We start from the raw sequence: 19,095 nt of genomic DNA on the forward strand, positions 1-19,095 counted from the left end.
AAACCGAAAGGAAATCCCATTAAAAAAAAAAAAAAATGTAGTCGCCATATAACGCACCCGTGGAAAAGCCTGGAAATCATGGAACCGAGAACACGACATCACACCAAGAACAAAAATGCTCACACCAAAGTTTGTTTTTAATGCCTGCAATATCTCAAGCCAATCCTTCAGGTTTTATTCACGATCCATTCACTCGAAAGTGGTGGATGAAATACAGGACAAAGGGAGGAAATAATTTAGTGGCACATAACACTGTTTAGGCCTAATTTGTCACATCAAACTGAGATGTATTTAAAAGTTTTGACGATGGAGCACAAACATTTTTGTCATCACATTGTGAACTGTGATAGTGCAATATGAGCATTGAGCAAGTACATGTAATCTCTGTAACGTCTGATCAGTATATCACCTTTAAAGTACCATTATCTCGGAATAATTCTGTGTCTGTAGATTTCTCCTCGACCTCATACACACACACACACACAGTGTATATCAATGACACACAGTCTTGGATTGTAACCATCGGGTAATGTCAAAAACATTGATTAAAATTAAAAAAATTACAGCATTATTATAACTAGCCCCGGCCTATTCTCTGTTTCCGAATGGAATAAAAAACAAAAACCTTGAGGCCCCTCTCCAACGACTCAGTCGGCTTTCTTGAAGACTTGCCTGGCAACCACACCTTCCACTCTCATCTCCTGCAGAGAGGGAAAAAACGGGGGTCAAGGGAAGGGCAGCGGACGGAACAAAAGGGAAACCGGGGCGGGGGTTGACCATATGGGGGGGGCCGGCTTAACTGATTCACAAACCAAAACACCCCTCAAAAGAGAAGTTACGGGCGGTAGCTGTCTCCCACAAACACACTGGAGACTCGGCGCGACTTGGGTATTTTCCCCAGTGACTTCGCTTAATAATGAAGAAAGGTTCGCTGCTGCGGTTGCGCGCCTGCTCATGTATTTTGCGCCGACGGAAGAAAAAAAAGGGCATCGTGTAAATCTGGAGGAGAAACGCGGACTTCACGGATTAATTCTGCGGTTGGAGGTCGATCATCATAAATACATTATTATTATAAATGATGTCCTAAACGGTGAAGCACAATGAAAACACCTCATATTCCTTTATTTTAATATAGTGCATTCCATATGCGCTTTGACATTACACCTCCTCCTCCTCCCCTGGTTTCCTCTCGCGCTCTCATTGGCTCCTCCGCTGCTGCTTGTGAAGCGTTTCTTCAAGGTTTCTGGAATTCGACACCAGATCGACAACACACGTTCCCCTCCCTCGCTTTGCCGCCGTGGAGGATTACAAATGCGGACGGAGCTAATCGGCGGAACAATGGGGTTTGTTTCGAATGTTAATCAGTGTTTACTGGTAATCTACAACCTTACCCCTGTAAGGTTGTAGATTACCTACTACTATATGGTATACTTTAGTAGGTATACTACTATACCTACTATATGCAGACCGGCGCCATTAAATCCCGTCGGTAGGCTCCCATCAACTCCCTTTGATATTCAACTGATCACGTCGCCGAGACGCGATAAGTCAAACCGGCAGAGTTAGAGCTCTGATACGAATGTATCGTCCTCCTCATTAACTTCCAAATCTCTGATCCACTGATTTGCATGTCGTTTCCACTGCCGGTAGCTCTCCCCCATTCACTTCCTTTCCTTACTCCACCCTCCGCCCATCTGTCCGTGTCCACCCTCCGTCCTCACCAAGTGCAGCATGTTGTCCTCCAGCCAGTGAGTCCAGCCCCGTCCCTCCTTCTCCCCTCGCTGCACGCACAGCAGCTTGTCTCCTTCCCAGTCCACCGTTGTCTGCAAAAAAAATAAAAGAAAGAACACAGATCCTCGATCACTGCGGTGCATCCGTATGTGGAATGGGCCGTATGTAGAATGGGGGACTCAGCGGGCGGCGGAGGGGATGAGAGGCATTGCAAATCAGCCGAGGTGTCTCGATAGGATCACAGAGAGGCATTTTAATATCGCGGTCTGCTTGAGCACTTTAATGGGCAGTGGAAGGCTCCCACGGGGGTCAAAACCAGTCTCAAAACCATGTCAATTTATGTACATTTAAAAGTGTGTGTGTGGGGGGTTGGGCGGGCTTACGTGTGGTCAGACATTATATACCTGACAAGTCCGTCCGTCCACAGGTCCGAGGTCTTCAGTGAATTCTTTCCCGAGAGTGAAATCCATGTTGAAGTTCTTGAGGGTGGTCAGGGTGCGGATGACCATGGCGCCGGTGGCGACGTCGTGGCTTATCTGTTTGCTCGGCTTCAGCAGGCACACGATCTTCCTCAGGGCAAAATTTATGTCTGGCCAGAGAAAAGGAAAAGAGAAGAAAGAAATAAAATCGGGGCACAGTTCACACTCCGTCCAGGAAGTGAGTCCCGGTGATTTCTTCAGCCTTGTTCATACATCTGATACGCATTTAGACCCCGCATTTGATAGGGTTTTGTCTTCTGGGACCCCGACCCCGAGGAGATTCTTTCATTTATTGGATGTGATGTCGTCCAAACTTCAAAATCTAATACCAAACAATATTAATAAACAATGATAAATGGATAATAACGAGTGAAACTAGGATCAAAACAATCATTCATTCCACGTTCTCTAACGGTTTAACTATTCCTCATTTCGCCGGGCGCCCCCTGGAAGCCCTTTTTAGGGACACCCCCCCACCCCCAGACCTCACATTGAGAACCCCTGGTTTAAAGGACAGCGGTGCGGTGGCAGCGTTAACAACGCTTCAATGAGACGATGCAATGGCAACGAGCCGACCTTTGAGACGCGGGCGAAGAAGAAACAAACCAAAAACAAAAAAAAAAAAAAAAAAAAAAACCCAACCCCAAAAAATAAGTGAAAATCATTTTTTTCTGCAAAGAAGAAGAAACGTACCCAGCGCTGCGAGGTAGGCGTCCATGTTGTCTTGAGAAACCATGTTAAAAGTTCCCGAATAATTTGGTTTAGCCATCGTTTCCCGCTTTTCCTCGGACGCGGTAAGTTAATAGGAATTATTCGTGTCACCGCAGGTATTTTCCTCTTTTTCTCCTTTTCCTACTGTGGTGGTTGTTGTTGATTTCCACGGGCGGCGAGACGCATCACGTCGGGACCACGAGCCGGCGGGGACGTCTGGTGTGAACGGGATCGGGGACGCGTCGGGGGGGTCGGTTTGTGTGGGACGCGCGAACCGCAGCTGCACCGACCAAGGGTGGGGGATCGGACCTGGTCGCGCGGGGGCGGGGGCGTAGCGACTCCCTCCTGGAAACTCCCACCCCGTCCACGCTGAGCCCAGGCCCCGGAGAATGGATGGGGCGCCCCGTCCCCTCCCGGGGGGGGAGGAGGGCGGACCGCGAGAGGGGGAGGGAGAGAGGGAGGCGGGCTCATCCATCTTTCCACTCTCTCCCAGAGGCTCCAGACAAGTCATGGCTGTTGCTGTGCAGCGGTCACCGCCGGCGCCGGGTGTCGCGTCTCGGGGACGCGTTGCAGCGATACGTTACAACCGATATATCTTCCCACCGCCAGCGGCGGCAGTGAGCGTCGTGTTTGGGGGAGCAACGGGGAGCAACGCGAGCGGCGAAGAAGACGGAGAAGCCGCTCCCAATGGAGATCTCTTTGCTATGGTGGCGGCCACACAGCTGACAGTGTTGCGCCGTCGCAGCGGGTCCTCACGGATATTTGCGGGAGTCCTTCGATGTAGTTTGTGTTGCAAAGCGCGCCGTTACTCTCTGGCCACAGCGAACAGTTCGAACCTCCACCCTCCCCCGCCTGTAGCTTGTTTTACTACTATTTTTGGATTAAAAAATGGTGTCGCCGTTGACGTTAGCCAAATAAATAACCTCTCGAAAAAACCACGGTACCTCGTCCTGCTACCCGTCCCTTAAAATAAAGAATTGTGCTGGTTGGAGAAAGATAAAGGGACGTGTTCCTTATTTTATCGAAAGTTTAACGGGCGTTTATAATGAATAAATCAATCAATAAATAAACAAACAAATAAATAGATAGATAGGTAGCCTAATCACGACCGATGGCGTCCATTTTCCAAGGACCGGCGCCACGGGCAGCGGATCCTCCTTCCCTTTGGCCGAAGTCGGGCTCCGCTTGAGATGCGTTGCAGCCTGTTGCGTCGATGGAACGACGTCGGTTTGTCACATGCATGTACATACTTTCATACATCCATGCAGTGAAATGTTGTCCAGTTGATGAGTCCAGATTCAATGAGTAAATACATAAACAAATAAAGATGCTTAGGAAATGAATCCTGAAATAAATAAATGAGGCAATTAATAAGTATGTTTATATATGTGTGTATGTATGTATGTATGTATGTATGTGTATATATAAATATATACTTTTTCATTTTTAAAAGGACATTTTTCAAAACAATTATTAATTTCAGGGGACTTTTCTTACATAATTCCACATATTTTGTGTAATGGGGCTTTTATTTCATAATGCAACATTTATTTATCTCGTGGAACTTTTATTTCATAACGCCGCACTTATTCATCTCATGGAGCATGTATTTCATTATTTCACAATGCCACATTTCCAATCGTTACATGCGAACAGAAGGAGGGGGGTGGTGGGAGCGGTTGCCCGGCTCGCTGGCCCCAACCGACGAGGTGCCGGGAGCCGAGCACCAGCTCCGGGCAACCGCGCCTACCACCGTTGCCGAGGTGACCGCCAAAGGGCAGCTCCCGCCCGGCTCTTTTCGCTGGCTCTGAATCTGCGAGATGACCACGCCCCAGCCGTTTGCGTACAAGGAATGGAAATGTGGTATTTGAAATAAAAGTTCCCGGGAATGATTCAAAATTGTATTTTGAAAAACGTCCTTAAAAAAAAAACAAAAACCCCAAAAAACAAAACAAAACCTATTTGATTATTTATATTTACTTGTTTATATATATTTATATTTTCATTTATTTATATATTGATTGCCTCATTTATTTATTTCAGGATTTATTTCACAGGCTTGTATTTATTCATTTATTCGTTTGATATTGACTCAAATGGCCTTCCATACACGTGTGACCCCACCCTGATCTACCAGCAGGCAGCTGAGGGTTTGCAACAATATTAGTTTTATTGATAATGATAATAATATCTTGTTGCATTTTCGATTGTTTTTTGGGGTTTTTTTGTCCTCGAAGGATGAACACAGGATCCGCAGCGACATTAGCAGTAATACATTTGTTAATTTTACATGTTTTATTTTTTCCCCACTAAATATTCATTCTCAGACTCACTTATCACTAATCATAGTGTTTGTTTTCTATTGCTAGGTTTTACATTTTTAATTTAATTTTTTTTTTCCCACAAAATATTTATTTTCAACTTCACTAAGGATGGCAAGGTTTTTACTGTTGTTAACGTCGTACTTTTTTGCCATCAAAGTCCAAAGTTTTACGTTAAATCACATGCAGTGTATCATGAACCTGTTTTTGGGGGTTTTGTTTTGTATTTTTTGTTTTTGTTACAATTTTTTGCACAACACATTTATTCCCAACCTCACTACTGGTGGTGAGCTTTACACTTTTTTCTGCAAGGTTCAAGTTAAATATGTTAAACCCTATGGTTTATTGGGGATCTGGCCATAAAAGGTTTTGGAACCCAACCGAGCACAATAAAAAAATACATACATGAAAATAGTTTTATACATACATCAATTTTTTTATTTCTAACAAATAACATGAAACCAATGACCTGTATCGTCAATTAGCCTTTACAGGTTCAACCGGAGGTCACTTTTATTTTAAAACATTTTCATTCCACTACCTGCAGAGTCTCGCTTTCGGGATGTAAAAAAGTAGGAAAATAGAAAAACCTTAAATTTTTTTTTTTTTTTTTAAATACAATTAACATAACAGTATTAGTACCCTTTGATAAATTATATTGAGGCCTTCAAGTATATCTTTTCTTCAGAGAGCCACTTTTCTTTTCCTGCGATTTTTGCTTCTTTGCATCTTTTTTTACTTTGGTCAGATTCTCGTAGATTTCCCCCGTGTTCCTGCAAAGAAAAAGACCACAAGTCACAATGTCAGCTGGATAATAATGAGTGTAGTGCTCAACCGTGTCAGTGCAGAGTGAATCAACACAGTCACTATGACGCCAGTGAATGGCAACAAAAGCCACTGTCATTTCTGGACCGCAGTGGTGATGGAATCAAATTAGTTACAAAGAGGTCAGAGTCCCTCAGATGTTTGGGATTGAAGTTGGTTGTGTTTGTATCTGCTTTGTTTCTCCTTCACACATCGCACAATGATCACTATTATTCTGACAACAAAGGATGGATGACATGGGAACTCTCTTCCTCTCTCTCTCTCTCTCTCTCTCTCTCTCTCTCTCTCTAGTGTGTGTATACTCGGGCTGAGCAATAAATTGTTATAACATCGATGTTGCAATATGAGACTCGATATCATCTGGGAATTTGGTTATCATAATATCATGATAAAGTTAGCTGTTTTGTCTTCGAGGCCTCATTACAGTAAAGTAATACAACTTTCCGGACTACACAGAACGCTCTAGCTGTGCACTCTAACCAAAGTCTATATCTGCTTGGTCATAATATCCACATTACTAATGGTTTTTTTTCTTAAATATTTCTTATGTGGAACTATCTTATGAAAGCATTAATAGTCATCCCCAAAAAATCGTCAAATCATCAACATCAAGGTATATATTTAAAACTAAACTGCAGCTTTGCCCCCCACCCCCCAACACCCACCCTCTACAAATGAAGACCTTATGCAAACCCTGTCTGGTCGCTGATAAACTGCTGACCTACAGTGAAGGCCGCGGCCAGGGGACCTTTGAACCGAGTGGGAATTCACCATGCGCTTTAGAAGGGTGATGCAGAGACAGATGGAGACATTTCGCACATTCTTTACTTTGCTCCTGCTATCTCTACATCCGTCACACTCAAACAACACACACACACACACACACACACACACACACACACACACAGACTCACTTTGAGATATTCCTGCTTGCCGGTGGGAACCTGGGCTGTAGATTGCCATATTCTGTCTCGCATTCCTTGGAGAAAAATAGGGAGAGATAGTGTCTGAGGTACAGAGGACATGAAGACGCGGTGGGCTGGTTTGACTGAAAACGCAGAGCGAGGTAATCTATAAATCAAGCTGATCAATGTCTCTGCCGGGGTGTCAAGGTCCACCTCTCTCCACGAGGCGAATGAGCAAGACCGGAGGTTCAAAATAACACGGATAAGTGCAGCCGGGGCTTATTGACGTACGTACGTCAATAAGTACGTTTCCATACGTTTTTAAATTTTTATTGATTTTACATTGTTGCTGTTGTTGTTTGGTGCCTGCATCAACACTTCGCAGCACCCCAGGCCAGTGCGATGTGTTCAAAACAACAGAATTGAATTGAAATTGTGTTCTTTATTTATTTTTATTCTTTTAACTGATTTATTATGAACCATCTATTCTATCTGTCTTTTTTTTTTAAATATATGTTATGTTATATGAATTTTGTAACCAATGGGGCAGGTCTGCACATTTCAACCACAGACGGGAAAATGACTTTTCCATATGACCTTTTGTTCCAATCATGGATATCCGCGTCCCAAACCCACTCTGCTCACCATGGAGGCCTGGCTCTGGGCCTTGACAGCCTGGATGCTCTCGGACACAGCCAGGTAGATGAACTTGTACTGGGCCTCGGTCTGCACCATGCCAGAGCGCTGCTCCCGCACCATTTGGATGCACTGCTGGATGTTTATGTCACAGTCTACGCCTGGAGCGGAGGGGAAGCGAAGAGGAACAAATGCAGCGGCGATTGGGCGGGACGGAACAACAAAACAGAAAGATGCATAAAAGGCGGAGGAGGTAGGAAAATCCCCGCTTTATACTCGGTTGTGCTTTTATTATATATGCCAATTTAAAGACGAAAAGCAAGTTGAAGTCTCTTTTTGTACCTAGGGTGACAATGGTGTTGAGTATCATGTCGATCACCACAAAGGTTCCTGTGCGACCAATCCCAGCGCTAGACGGCAGGCAGAAGAAACATCACAACGTCACGTCAACTTGTTAAAAGATAATGCACAAAAAATATGTCTTTGTGTCGTTGGTTTAGGAACAGTGCATGTTACTTGGTGCCTATAGATGTATTAACAACATAAATAACGTGGAAATAATCCCCTCAGTATTCCCAACGTCACAAGGGAAAAATTCCAAAAGGATAAACAAGTTTTACTAAAACCTTAAGTTGTGCTGCGACTAATCTTAATCCTGAATATAATACAAATGTTAATCATAGACGCCAGATTCCTACTATTTAAAGTAACATCGGTGACATTGTGCCTATTAGTTTAATTCATTAAAAGGTATTCTGAACTAAATAAATCCATTAAAGGAATTAACAGTATACTTCAAATGCTTAGACTGTCTTATTGCCGCAGCCTGAACATAAATAAATGCTTTGATCCGTTCTGTAAATCATCTCTCAAAAGCCAGTTTAACCCGTTACCTGAGAAAACGAGTGCGTTTTGCAACCCATGCATTTTTTAAACCTTGTAAACACGTCTGCAAAGGTTTTGAATCAGTCTACAGGAGCAAATGATCAATCGGACTCCTGCCCTCTGTGCGACTTCTCTTTGAAATGTGGCGTCGGACGGACCCCGAGGCGTCGCTTCAAAGTGCGGGTTCCAACATTTCCCCGTCACCTGCAGTGGATGATCATCGGCCCCGCGTCCAGGAATTCAGTCTGTTTGGTGTTGACCTCGTTGAGGAAGCTGAGCACCTCTCCGGGTTTTTCGGGGACACCGTGGTCAGGCCAGCTCAGGTACTGGTAGTGCCATATGGTGCGGGTGTCATTTGACTGGAGAAAAGGAAACGACATTCACATTTAGGGTGAAAATGATGGCGTCTTGTGGGAATGAAGCGAGAGCGGAAAAAGGTGATTTTTACCTGGTCTAACGGCGCAATTTCTAGAACTCTGATCTTGTAATCGGTGGGATTTCTCTCCGATACACAGGTCACCACGTACTTTCCCACTTCTTTGAAGCTGTCAAGTTCTGGCCAATATGGCACACATTTATTCTGCAGAGGAATGGAACAACGTGTAAGAACATCCTCAGTGGGAATGATCATTATTCTGGGAAACAGGTGGTTTTTTAACCTTCGCTACTTACTGCCATAGGTCTACAGCATATACTGTGTGTGTGTATATATATATATATATATATATATATATATATATATATATATATATATACATACAGACACGTGATCGTTTTATACAGTTCTTGTGCTGTTGATACTGACCCGTCCCTTTTCCACCTCCCTTGTTGTCATGACGATCACCCTCGTATTCTCCTGCCACACCATTTGCCAAAAGTCGTTGACGGTTTTGTCGAGGCAGCCCTGGCAGGCGATGTAAACCTTCTGGTTTTCTCGTCCCTGCAGTGTGTTCTGAAGGAAACCGGCCATTGAATGTACTTGAGTAAACAAAGCAAAGGATTGAATAGCGAACACACTGACCAACTCTAAGCTAAATCCTTTGCTTTTCTACTTATTTGTACTTTTATTTTATTCTTAATTGCTTCTTTACTGCATTCACAGTCGATCTGGACACTTACTATCACATAGTTGGCGTTTATGTAATCGGAGCCAACAACATTGGGGTCTGCGTTCTGCAGGATGACTCTGGTGTCGTTGACTTGCGGTAGAACAGGGAGGAATGCAGAGGGATTAGGGGATGTGAAGAGCTTGGTGCAGGATAAGTGCTGGTAGTGCAGCTCATCCGGAATCATTCAGAATGAATACATTGAAACACTCAGGTCCTTACACGGAAGAATGTTTTTGTAACGGTTTTTGCTTTTGTTTTCTGGCCTCTGGCCCTCCTCTCTGCTTTTCTTCACCTTTGCCTCATATTTTTGAAGAGCCTAGAGGGAGAGAATTATGAAAGAGAATGAAAATGAAAATTATTTTACTACTGCATGCCATCACAAGATGGCAGTATATGTTTTACATTTATGTTAACTTTCTACAAAGCACAAGTAATAACCACTAATATTGGGTAGCCACCCCCCTGTTCCGCCAAAACAGCTCTGACCCGTGGGGGCATGGACTCCACAGACCTCTGAAGGTGTCCTGTGGTATCTGGCACCAAGAAGTTAGCAGCAGATCCTTTAAGTCCTGTAAGTTGCGAGGTTGAGCCCCCATGGATCGAGCTTGTTGTTCCAACACATCCCACAAATGCTTGATCGGATCAGACCCTAACCCTGGACATCCACATGATGTAGAAGAAAACGTGATTCATCAGACCAGGCCACCTTCTTCCATTGCTCCGTGGTCCAGTTCTGACACTCATGTGCCTATTGTAGGCGCTTTCAGTGGTGGACAGGGGTCAGCATGGGCACTCTGATCTGCAGCTACGCAGCCCCATACGCAGCAAGCTGCAATGCACTGTGTGTTCTGACACCTTTCTATCATAGCCAGCATTGCTACAGTAGCTCTTCTGTGTGATGCGACTAGATGGGCTAGATGTTGGTCCACACCAGCATCAATGAGCCCATGGCCACCCATGATCCTGTCGCCGGTTCACCGGTTGTCCTTCCTTGGACCACTTTTGGTAGGTAATAACCACTGCATTCCGGGAACACTCCACAAAACCTGTTGTTTTGGAGATGCTCTGACCCAGTTGTCTAGCCTTCACAATTTGGCCCTTGTCAAAGTGGCTCAGATCCTTACGCTTGCCCATTTTTCCTGCTTCCAACACATCAACTTTCTATGATTTAAAATATGGGTCATAGATTTCAAATAAATCGTCATTTCGTCATCATGCTTTCCATCCATCACTGTAGGAGTGTACTTAATTTTAGAAAAAGAAAAAACAAATATACACACACACACACACACACACACATATATATATGTTTTTTCTATGATTTAAAATATGGGTCATAGATTTCAAAGATATCGTCATTTCTTCATCATCCTTTCCATCACTGTAGGAGTGCGCTTAATTTTAGAAAAAAAAAATATATACATATATAAACATATATACATATTTATATATACACACATATATATACACACATATATATATATATATATATATATATATATAAAAAAATTATAATTATTATTTATTTATTTGGCTATTTATTTATTTATTTATTTATTTATTTATTTATTTATTTATACACACACACACACACATTTATATATATACACAGTATATATATATATTTCTACACACACATATACTGTATATATACTGTATATACACATACACAAACGCACACATATATAGTATATATATATAAAGTTCACTGTGGAAAATATAGTTATGGCAAAAATGCCCGGCCCTTTCCCCACTGCTGCCAGTCACAAAACCTACATCAAACTCTTCCCAGAATCCGGCCTTGCTCTTCTCCCCCTCAGGCTGGGCGCCCGTTGTCTTGTCCAGCAGCTTCACCCTGCAGTCGATGTCTGCTGCGTTGACCCTGGTTGAGTAATAGGGCTGCGGGGGCGGGGGGGGCAAATATAGAAAACTGATCATAAAATCAATACCCTATTCAGATCTAAATCCACGTCAATGCCGATGGGTTGTCCAAGCGGTAAGTGTCAACATTTTATGATTTTTATAATCAACCGGACGTCGGAGAGGCTGCGTGTACAAAGCACATCTGCACTCAGACAGGCCACGCCAAACACAAGCAAAGAAAAACCTCCGGCCCGGGGTTTAGAAAGCTTCACGAAAAACCGGTGACTATGTATTTAATGAACACATGAACCATCGAACCAACCTGTGCGATAAAAAATCTGCATGCGTTGTCTTCATTTATTCCTTCCCCTCTGTTTAACCCCGTCACATACTGTGTAACTCTCACACGATGCGTACTTTATTCCACTATTTTAGAGACTAGCAGCTGTGCTTCACCTGCTTGAGGTGCACCCAGTTCCCGGAGACCTCCTCGATGCCTTTGACTTTGTAGCTCTCCACCAGGTCGGCCAGCGTGTTGAACATCTCCGAGCCCCCCACCGTGTAGCGCTCATTCTGGATGCAGAAACAAACCACACAGCCTTTGAGGACATGAAAAACTGTAGATGCCGTTTTTTGTTTTTTTTCTTTCTCTCGAACGACGCGTGAGCTTTAAATTATTTAGTCAGCGACTAAACAGTTAACATAACTTGCTGCTGGGTTTTAATCACCCAAAACACCTTCACAGAACAGAAACGGCAGTATCATTTTAAGTGCGTATTCGTTCTGAATTTGTGCAACATAAATACGTGCTATTGTAATCGTAACATCGTAATTTACTGCTCTTTGCGTTAGGTCACAACAATGATTGCAAAAGTGTTTCCGTGATATTACAGGGGTCGGATTTGTACTTTTTTTTTTTTTTTTGTTCTCCGATACGCGATCCAGCTGTACTTCTTCCTCTGTGTTAAATGTCAATTTTGTTATTACAAAATATTTTTGCTTCTGTGTTTTTTTTTTTTCTTCTCCTCGCGCAGCGCAAGGAACGAGCTCTGACGTAACGCCGCAAGCGACGGGCCGAGCGAGACGCAGAGCCCCACCTGATCCTCCCCGGACCAAAGCTCGTGGAAGCGCTTCCTCGGCCCCCTGCGGTAATCTCTTATCGTTCTCTTATCCCAGCACTTTGCCGGCAAACTCAACGTGTCCCATTCAGAAATGAAGGCCGGGGCGCCGTTTGCGACGAGGTGAACCGCAGCTAAAAATAAACCCGCTAAGCCGCCGATGCCGCTGCTGACGCGGCGGAGACATAATCTATGAAAATAGGACAGAGAGGTATAAGTGTCAGATGGATCGCTGATTCGCTTTTGCGGCCCGGGGACCTTTGAGCAGCACCGTAAGGGGTTTATAGCGACGCCACAGGTAAACAACGCCGCGGATCCATTCCTGTTTCCGTCGTCGTGTGATTTTCCTCGGCCCACCGTCCCTCCAGTTGTGGGAGAGCTCGATCATTTCAGTGGGTGTGTGCACAGCCCTGGGAGCGCGTCAGGAACAGGCATTGCAGCATAAATGAGGAAATAAGCGGTTTGATCTATTTCCCAATGTGATGGACTGCACAAGTTCGGAAATGCCCTGTATCATCTACCGGCGACGGAAATGTTTTTTCAACCCCCCACGCGCACACACACACACACACACACGCAGAGGAGCAAGCACCACGTCGGAGTGGAATTAACCAAAGGTCGGGAGAGAAGTCCACCTGACACATGATCTTGATGTGGGAGACTCTGCGTCCTCCCGCTTTGTTCCTCTGCTGCGTCAGAGCCGACAGAACAAAGTCTCCGGGTTTGGACAGAGACTCCCGCACCAGGAAGGTCCCGGGCTCGTCCCGCTCTCCCAGCAGCTTCTCGGCGTTGGGCCCGGACAGATGGCCGTGGTACCACCTGGGACGGGGGTGGGGGAGGAGACGGAGCATCTGAAGCACTGACGCCAAACGATAGTCGAATAGAATCAATACGTGACCAGTTTTTCAGGTTTTCAGAGTTGATTCCGCGTCGAATCTTCCGCAATGTTTCATAAGATCGTCTACATCTGAATCAGAATCAGTTTTCTTATATTTAAGAACATTTAAGTATTCATTTACAATACAAAAAAATATACAGAGAATATACAACAAAAATTATTCTATGAACAGGATAAGTTAATTTGAAAAGTAATAGCTGGGGCTAAGTGGAAGTATGGCTGCTAGTATGGTTTTGGCCATAAATAAAATAAAATATACATATAGATGATATACGGTACGCGATAAAATAAATATGAATACAATAACACCAGCCTGGATAACAATGAGTGATCATTTTGATTGATATGGTTTTTTGCATTGACTCAATTATGCGTATTGTACAGTATTAGGCAATCCTATAATATATATAATAACAGCAAAACATACTTACACCTAAATATTCTGGACCTTCAAACACATGTTTTGTAAAATAGGGAAGCAACTAAAAATTGCTGATTAAATGTTTTCTTCAATATCTTTTCTATGACATTCTAGCATAAGTAGCGTGTTTATAGAACACTGTGTGAGTAACCTCTAAACATACTAGTAGTAGTGTGCATGCATGCATGCGTGTGTATGTGCGTGCGTGCGTGTGTGTGTGTGTGTGTGCGTGCGTGTGTGTGTGTGTGTGTGTGTGTGAGTGAGCATGCAAGAGAGAGAGAGAGAGAGAGAGAGAGAGAGAGAGAGATAGAGAGAGAGCGTGAGTAAATGTGCTCTTGTCCAGGCTTCTCAGCTGCCTGTCATTTAATTTTAGGCACGGTTCTCGATTTCTTCTTCTGAACTTCCTGCTTTGTGGTCGGAAAATTTCTGATGACAGATTTTGCGGCTGAAGACAACAACATATTTATAGCTTGTGTCAAAGCCCCATTTGTTAGTGTCGAGCCCCGTCTTCCTACACCCCCCCACCCCCCCTTGGTGTACTATGGCCTTATTTTGAACATATTGATGCAGCAGAGTACGAGAATGTGTAGAGTACAAAATGTCGTTGCATTGTTTTTTGCTGTAAATGACCATGTGGGGTTTCAAAAGTGCAGACAGCCTGTATACTAAAGCAATACATTTCAGCAGTCATGGGAATGTTATCCGGGGGAATGTGAGCATATATAGAGGATTTATGAGGTAATCTGTACTTTCCATCCAAATATCGGAAAAGCTGTTTTATAACCACCCTTTGCGTGTCATGGCAATGATTTCAGCCGGAGGAGTTCTGCACGTGAGACAACTACCTGGGACACCGTCGTGGGGTGTAATAACGGCTCTGAGATGGTGGTGAGATGAGGAAGACAGCGAGTGAGTAAGAACACGATGAAGTTTGCAAGAGAGGAAGACAACATGGCTCTGGTCACTGTTTCAAATGTGTCAAAAGATAAGTTTCCAACCGCAGCAAGAAAGGGAAGTCAGACGAGTGCAGAGCAACAAGAGAGGCTGAGGGGGAAAGGGTAGAGCTCGAGCACGCACGCATGCGCGATGGTGAGAAAAAGATGATTTCATTTTTATAATTTGAACCCCAGCAGAAGTCAGAGGCTGTGATTTTCACGCTTGGAGAGAAAATGTTTTTGAAAATGTTTTCATATTTTCTCCCCCACACATAACAATTGACAGACATGAATAAACAGCAAATTCATGAGTTTCGTTCAGTATTTACATCGCAATTCACCCGCAGTTAAAAAAAAAAAGGCTCATTCCATCGGTCCCCCCTCTGGATCTAACCGCCTTCAAAATCCACACTGATGATAAAAACGGCGCGAAGCCGGTGAGTGTGAAGTACGAAGCTTTCTGCAGGTTGAGAGGTCACGGTGAGGGGAGCGGGGTTTGGGGGTGATTGGGAATTGCACCGACCTCTCTGTGGTGGGGTCACAGCAGTTCAGCGGGTATCTGAGATTGATGGCGATGCCGTCGTTGTCCTGCAGGATCCCATTCTCGGCCGTGTAGTACTCCACCAGCTCCGACAGCGTGGCGAACTTCTCCCCCCCATACAGGTCGTAGAAGTCGCCTGTGTTCTGGATGCGGATGTGGGTGACCGCCTCGCCCACCCTGCGGGGGGCACGACACCGTCAGCGACACCGCTGATGCACGCTGAACACAGCACAGCTTTTTAATCCTCTTTTTAATCAACACAGAAATGTGCAAACATGCAATATGCAAAGGGCGGCAACATCAGGATAAGTGTTTAATAAAATTGTAGCTGAAGGCTATTGATAATTTTAGAGAGAGGGAGGTTTGAGGGACAATGCACCAAATAGTCAATTGGAATTAATTTTGTATCTAGTATGAATCAGTGGTGGCCAACCTGGTTTTAAACAGGGACCACATGTGCGGCCCTTTAACCCAAAGTATCCTAAAATGGTACAAAAGCGAAATATTCAACTAACCTATTTGACCAACATAATAAAAGAAAATCCTAAATAAAGTCTTAATTTTAGAAACTATATATATAAAAACTATACATGTATATATAGTATATATACATACATATTTATGGTTTTTCTATGATTTAAAGCATGGGTCATACATTTCAAAGAAATCGTACTTTCTTTATCATCCTTTCCATCCATCACTGTAGGAGTGTACTTAATTTGAAAAAGAAAAAACAGATATACACACACACACACACACACACACACACACACACACACACACACACATATATATATATGTTTTTTCTATGATTTTAAATATGGGTCATAGATTTCAAAGAAATCGTCGTTTCTTCATCATCCTTTCCATCCATCACTGTAGGAGTCTACTTCATTTTAGAAGAAAAAAAAAAGAAAATATACACACACACACACATATATATACACATATATATACACACACACACACACATATATATATATATATATATGTGTGTGTGTGTGTGTGTGTGTGTGTGTGTTTGTGTGGTACCTTGACTTACGACTGTAATTCGAAAGATTCGTGGTATGTTAAAACAGTTGTATGTCGAAGCAATTTTTCCCATATAAATTATGAAATCATGAAGGGTGAAAAATACACAGCACAAACACAGTAAATATGAAAAAAATATCGATAAGCCACAAACTATGTGCACACATGATGTAGGTCGCCCGCTGACTGACTGCTGACTGGCCGCCGAGATGCCAACTGCAAATTTCCGCAAGTCGATGCAAATTATTGTTATTGGATTGGTCGTAAGTAGATGCAGTCGTAAGTCGAGGTACCACTGTATATGGTTTTTCTATGATTTTAAATATGGGTCATAGATTTCAAAGAAATCGTAATTTCTTCATCATCCTTTCCATCCATCACTGTAGGAGTGTACTTAATTTTAGAAAAAATATATATATATACATATATATATATATATAAATATATTCATGTTTTTCTATGATTTTAAATATGTATTATAGATTTCAAATAAATTGTATTTTCTTCATCATCCTTTCCATCCATCACTGTGGGAGTCTACGAGCCGCAGGTTGGACACCACTGAGAAGCTACTATAAGCTTTTCGTTGTTACAGTCACATTTTGCAGTACAAATATGATAAAATATTGCACATATAGATTCTTTACATATATTTAATATTTGTGACACAGCTTCACATAGCTATTGTACTGTACTGTATTGTATGTTAAACAGGCTTGCCACACATTGGATGTTTTATCAATACTGCACGGTCCTAATCACAGTGATGTGGTGTTTAAATCCATCGATACTCTTTCGCTGTGAGAAAACATGAAAATTCATAATGTTATAAACCAACTAACCAAAAGCAGCAGAGCTTACAAGAAATCAATAATAATAATAGCCTTAAAGTTTATAAATCACAGTATAGCCGAGAAGAAGTCCGAGTGAAAACAGTTAAACCCCTTTGACGTTTCTTCAATGCCAAAACTTTCAATAATTCATTCTCCGGCAGTGAAGAGAGTTTCACGGTGCGTGATAAAAGCTTGACATTTACGTGTTTTGTGAAACATTTCGCATTCGTTTTCTTCCTTATTATGGTATTCAGTAGGGACATTTTAGGAAGGAAACACTGTTTTGTTTTTTTTGGCTCTTCATTTCTTTCATCGCGTGAGTAGTTGACAAAAACATCAGCCGACAACCTTTTAAGCATGATAGATCTTCTTTCTGCGTTTTACACATTTTGTTATTGTCCTTCACTTGCTTGGCCATCCCAAATCCTATCGGTGGAAACTTTCATTTGGAATATATTTACAGTATTTATTACTGCTTATACACAGTGTCTTTTTAAAATCAATAAAGTAATAGAATAAATTGTGGCTCAGCCCAATCATCGGGGATCCAAACCGCAGCATCTTTTACACCGTCACGCTTCAGGTCATTTCATGTAAATTTCCCCGTTGTGGGACTAATAAGGGTTTATCTTATCTTATCTTATCTTAAATGGTTTTTCGTCCGGATATGGTCAGTGGGGGGTTTTCGGCCGAGACGGGGTTTGAAGTTTTTGGTTTGTTTTACCTGACGGACAGGGCGAAATCCCCCACATTCTTCGTGCTGGGTCGGGCCAGAAAGCTGCCGTCGACCCCGCAGGTCTTCAGCAACTGCTCCGCTTTCAGGCCCGTGATGTCCCTGTGGAACCACCTGGGAGAAGACCGACAAACAACACATTCTACATTTTATACTTTACTATTTTATATATATATTTTATACTTATACTACCTTTTTTCATACAAAAGTAGAATTACACATTTGCCAAAGAAGTAAATAAGCCTGTCGTGCCATATATACATGGTTTCTTCAGCCAAATACAATCAATGACATAATTCATTAGAGGAATACAAATGTTAGATAATGGAAATGTCTATGTAAATACGCCTGAATAACATCTGGGCAAGAGGGAAGTGGACAACGATGCGACGACACCTCGGCTGGACTGGCCGGACTCACCGAACCATGTTGCTCCTCACGTCTCCCGGACCTGAGGGGGAAAGGAGAGCGATCGGTGGGGTTTGTTTGTATCTTGCACATTCATCCACTCAGCAACATGCAATGTCAGTTCACTTGCAAAGCCGCAAACAAACAAACTTCAACGTTCCCTGCCTTACCAGCCAAATGGATGTATCCCCTCGCCACAAACATTCACACTCTCTCACACTGTAAAAACCCTTCCCTCAAACTCCACCACTATGCACCCCACACGCTTTCACAGAGGCGGAGCAGGTAAACAACTCACTTTACTTGCGCTGTCGTCAGCTGCTGCTGGAAACAAGTGCCACTTGTCGCTGAGAGCTCGGGCTGCGTTGTGCCGCACGTCCTGGTTCTTCCCTCCCTGCCCTCAAGTCTCTCGCTCGAGTGTACGCCTTCCTTCCTTATTACGAGTCCTTTCACAAAACAGTGAAAGCACGAGATAGACGAGGAAGACGAAAAAAACAAAAACAAAAAAAGGCTGACAGGCCGGAATTCCTCCACCAGATCGGCCCTTTTTAAGCACGACCACAATTAAAAATACAAGAGCAGCTTCACATGCCCGCGGCTCGCCCTCCGACGCTCAATCCCCGCTCTGTGTTTCCAGTCCGCTCCCTGAATTTCTGCAGAGACACACTTCTGCTTCTGCTGTTTAGAAAGAGAGTGATGGTAACTCAAGAG

General features: G+C 43.3%; 2 protein-coding genes across 2 annotated transcripts; both read right to left on the minus strand.

The window, feature by feature from the left end:
- Nucleotides 1-118: 118 nt before the first annotated feature.
- On the minus strand, nt 119-3,320 carry rbp5 (retinol binding protein 1a, cellular). Its single transcript, XM_080006160.1, has 4 exons — nt 2,904-3,320; nt 2,136-2,320; nt 1,722-1,823; nt 119-701 (listed from the first exon to the last, which is right to left on the minus strand). The coding sequence occupies exons 1-4, from the start codon at nt 2,977-2,979 to the stop codon at nt 648-650; spliced, it is 417 nt and encodes a 138-aa protein (XP_079862286.1). The 5' UTR covers nt 2,980-3,320; the 3' UTR covers nt 119-647.
- A 2,337-nt stretch (nt 3,321-5,657) lies between these two features.
- Nucleotides 5,658-18,797, minus strand: ptpn6 (protein tyrosine phosphatase non-receptor type 6). The gene is made up of 16 exons (XM_080005136.1): nt 18,683-18,797; nt 18,397-18,427; nt 17,968-18,090; nt 15,361-15,555; nt 13,219-13,402; nt 11,922-12,038; nt 11,379-11,501; nt 9,822-9,918; nt 9,613-9,692; nt 9,299-9,445; nt 8,942-9,073; nt 8,698-8,852; nt 7,951-8,018; nt 7,618-7,769; nt 6,982-7,046; nt 5,658-6,015 (listed from the first exon to the last, which is right to left on the minus strand). Exons 2-16 carry the CDS (start codon nt 18,402-18,404, stop codon nt 5,910-5,912), a joined length of 1,752 nt encoding a protein of 583 aa, XP_079861262.1. The 5' UTR covers nt 18,405-18,427; nt 18,683-18,797; the 3' UTR covers nt 5,658-5,909.
- Nucleotides 18,798-19,095: the final 298 nt, after the last annotated feature.

Source organism: Zeus faber (assembly GCF_960531495.2).
Source record: "Zeus faber genome assembly, chromosome: 8".
In the NCBI taxonomy this organism is placed as follows: Eukaryota; Metazoa; Chordata; class Actinopteri; order Zeiformes; family Zeidae; genus Zeus; species Zeus faber.

Bases quoted from the DNA above. Each gene is read 5' to 3' on its own strand.
- ptpn6 (XM_080005136.1), bottom strand. The intron at 11,502-11,921 runs GTGAAGCACAGC...CCGCCCCCGCAG, and splicing joins ACTGGGTGCACCTCAAGCAG to CCCTATTACTCAACCAGGGT. The intron at 7,770-7,950 runs GTACAAAAAGAG...CCTCCGCTCCAG, and splicing joins CAACACCATTGTCACCCTAG to GCGTAGACTGTGACATAAAC.
- rbp5 (XM_080006160.1), bottom strand. From the start codon at position 2,979: ATGGCTAAACCAAATTATTCGGGAACTTTTAACATGGTTTCTCAAGAC. The intron at 2,321-2,903 runs GTACGTTTCTTC...TTCTCTGGCCAG, and splicing joins CGCCTACCTCGCAGCGCTGG to ACATAAATTTTGCCCTGAGG. The intron at 702-1,721 runs GTGAGGACGGAG...CCCTCTCTGCAG, and splicing joins AGGACAACATGCTGCACTTG to GAGATGAGAGTGGAAGGTGT.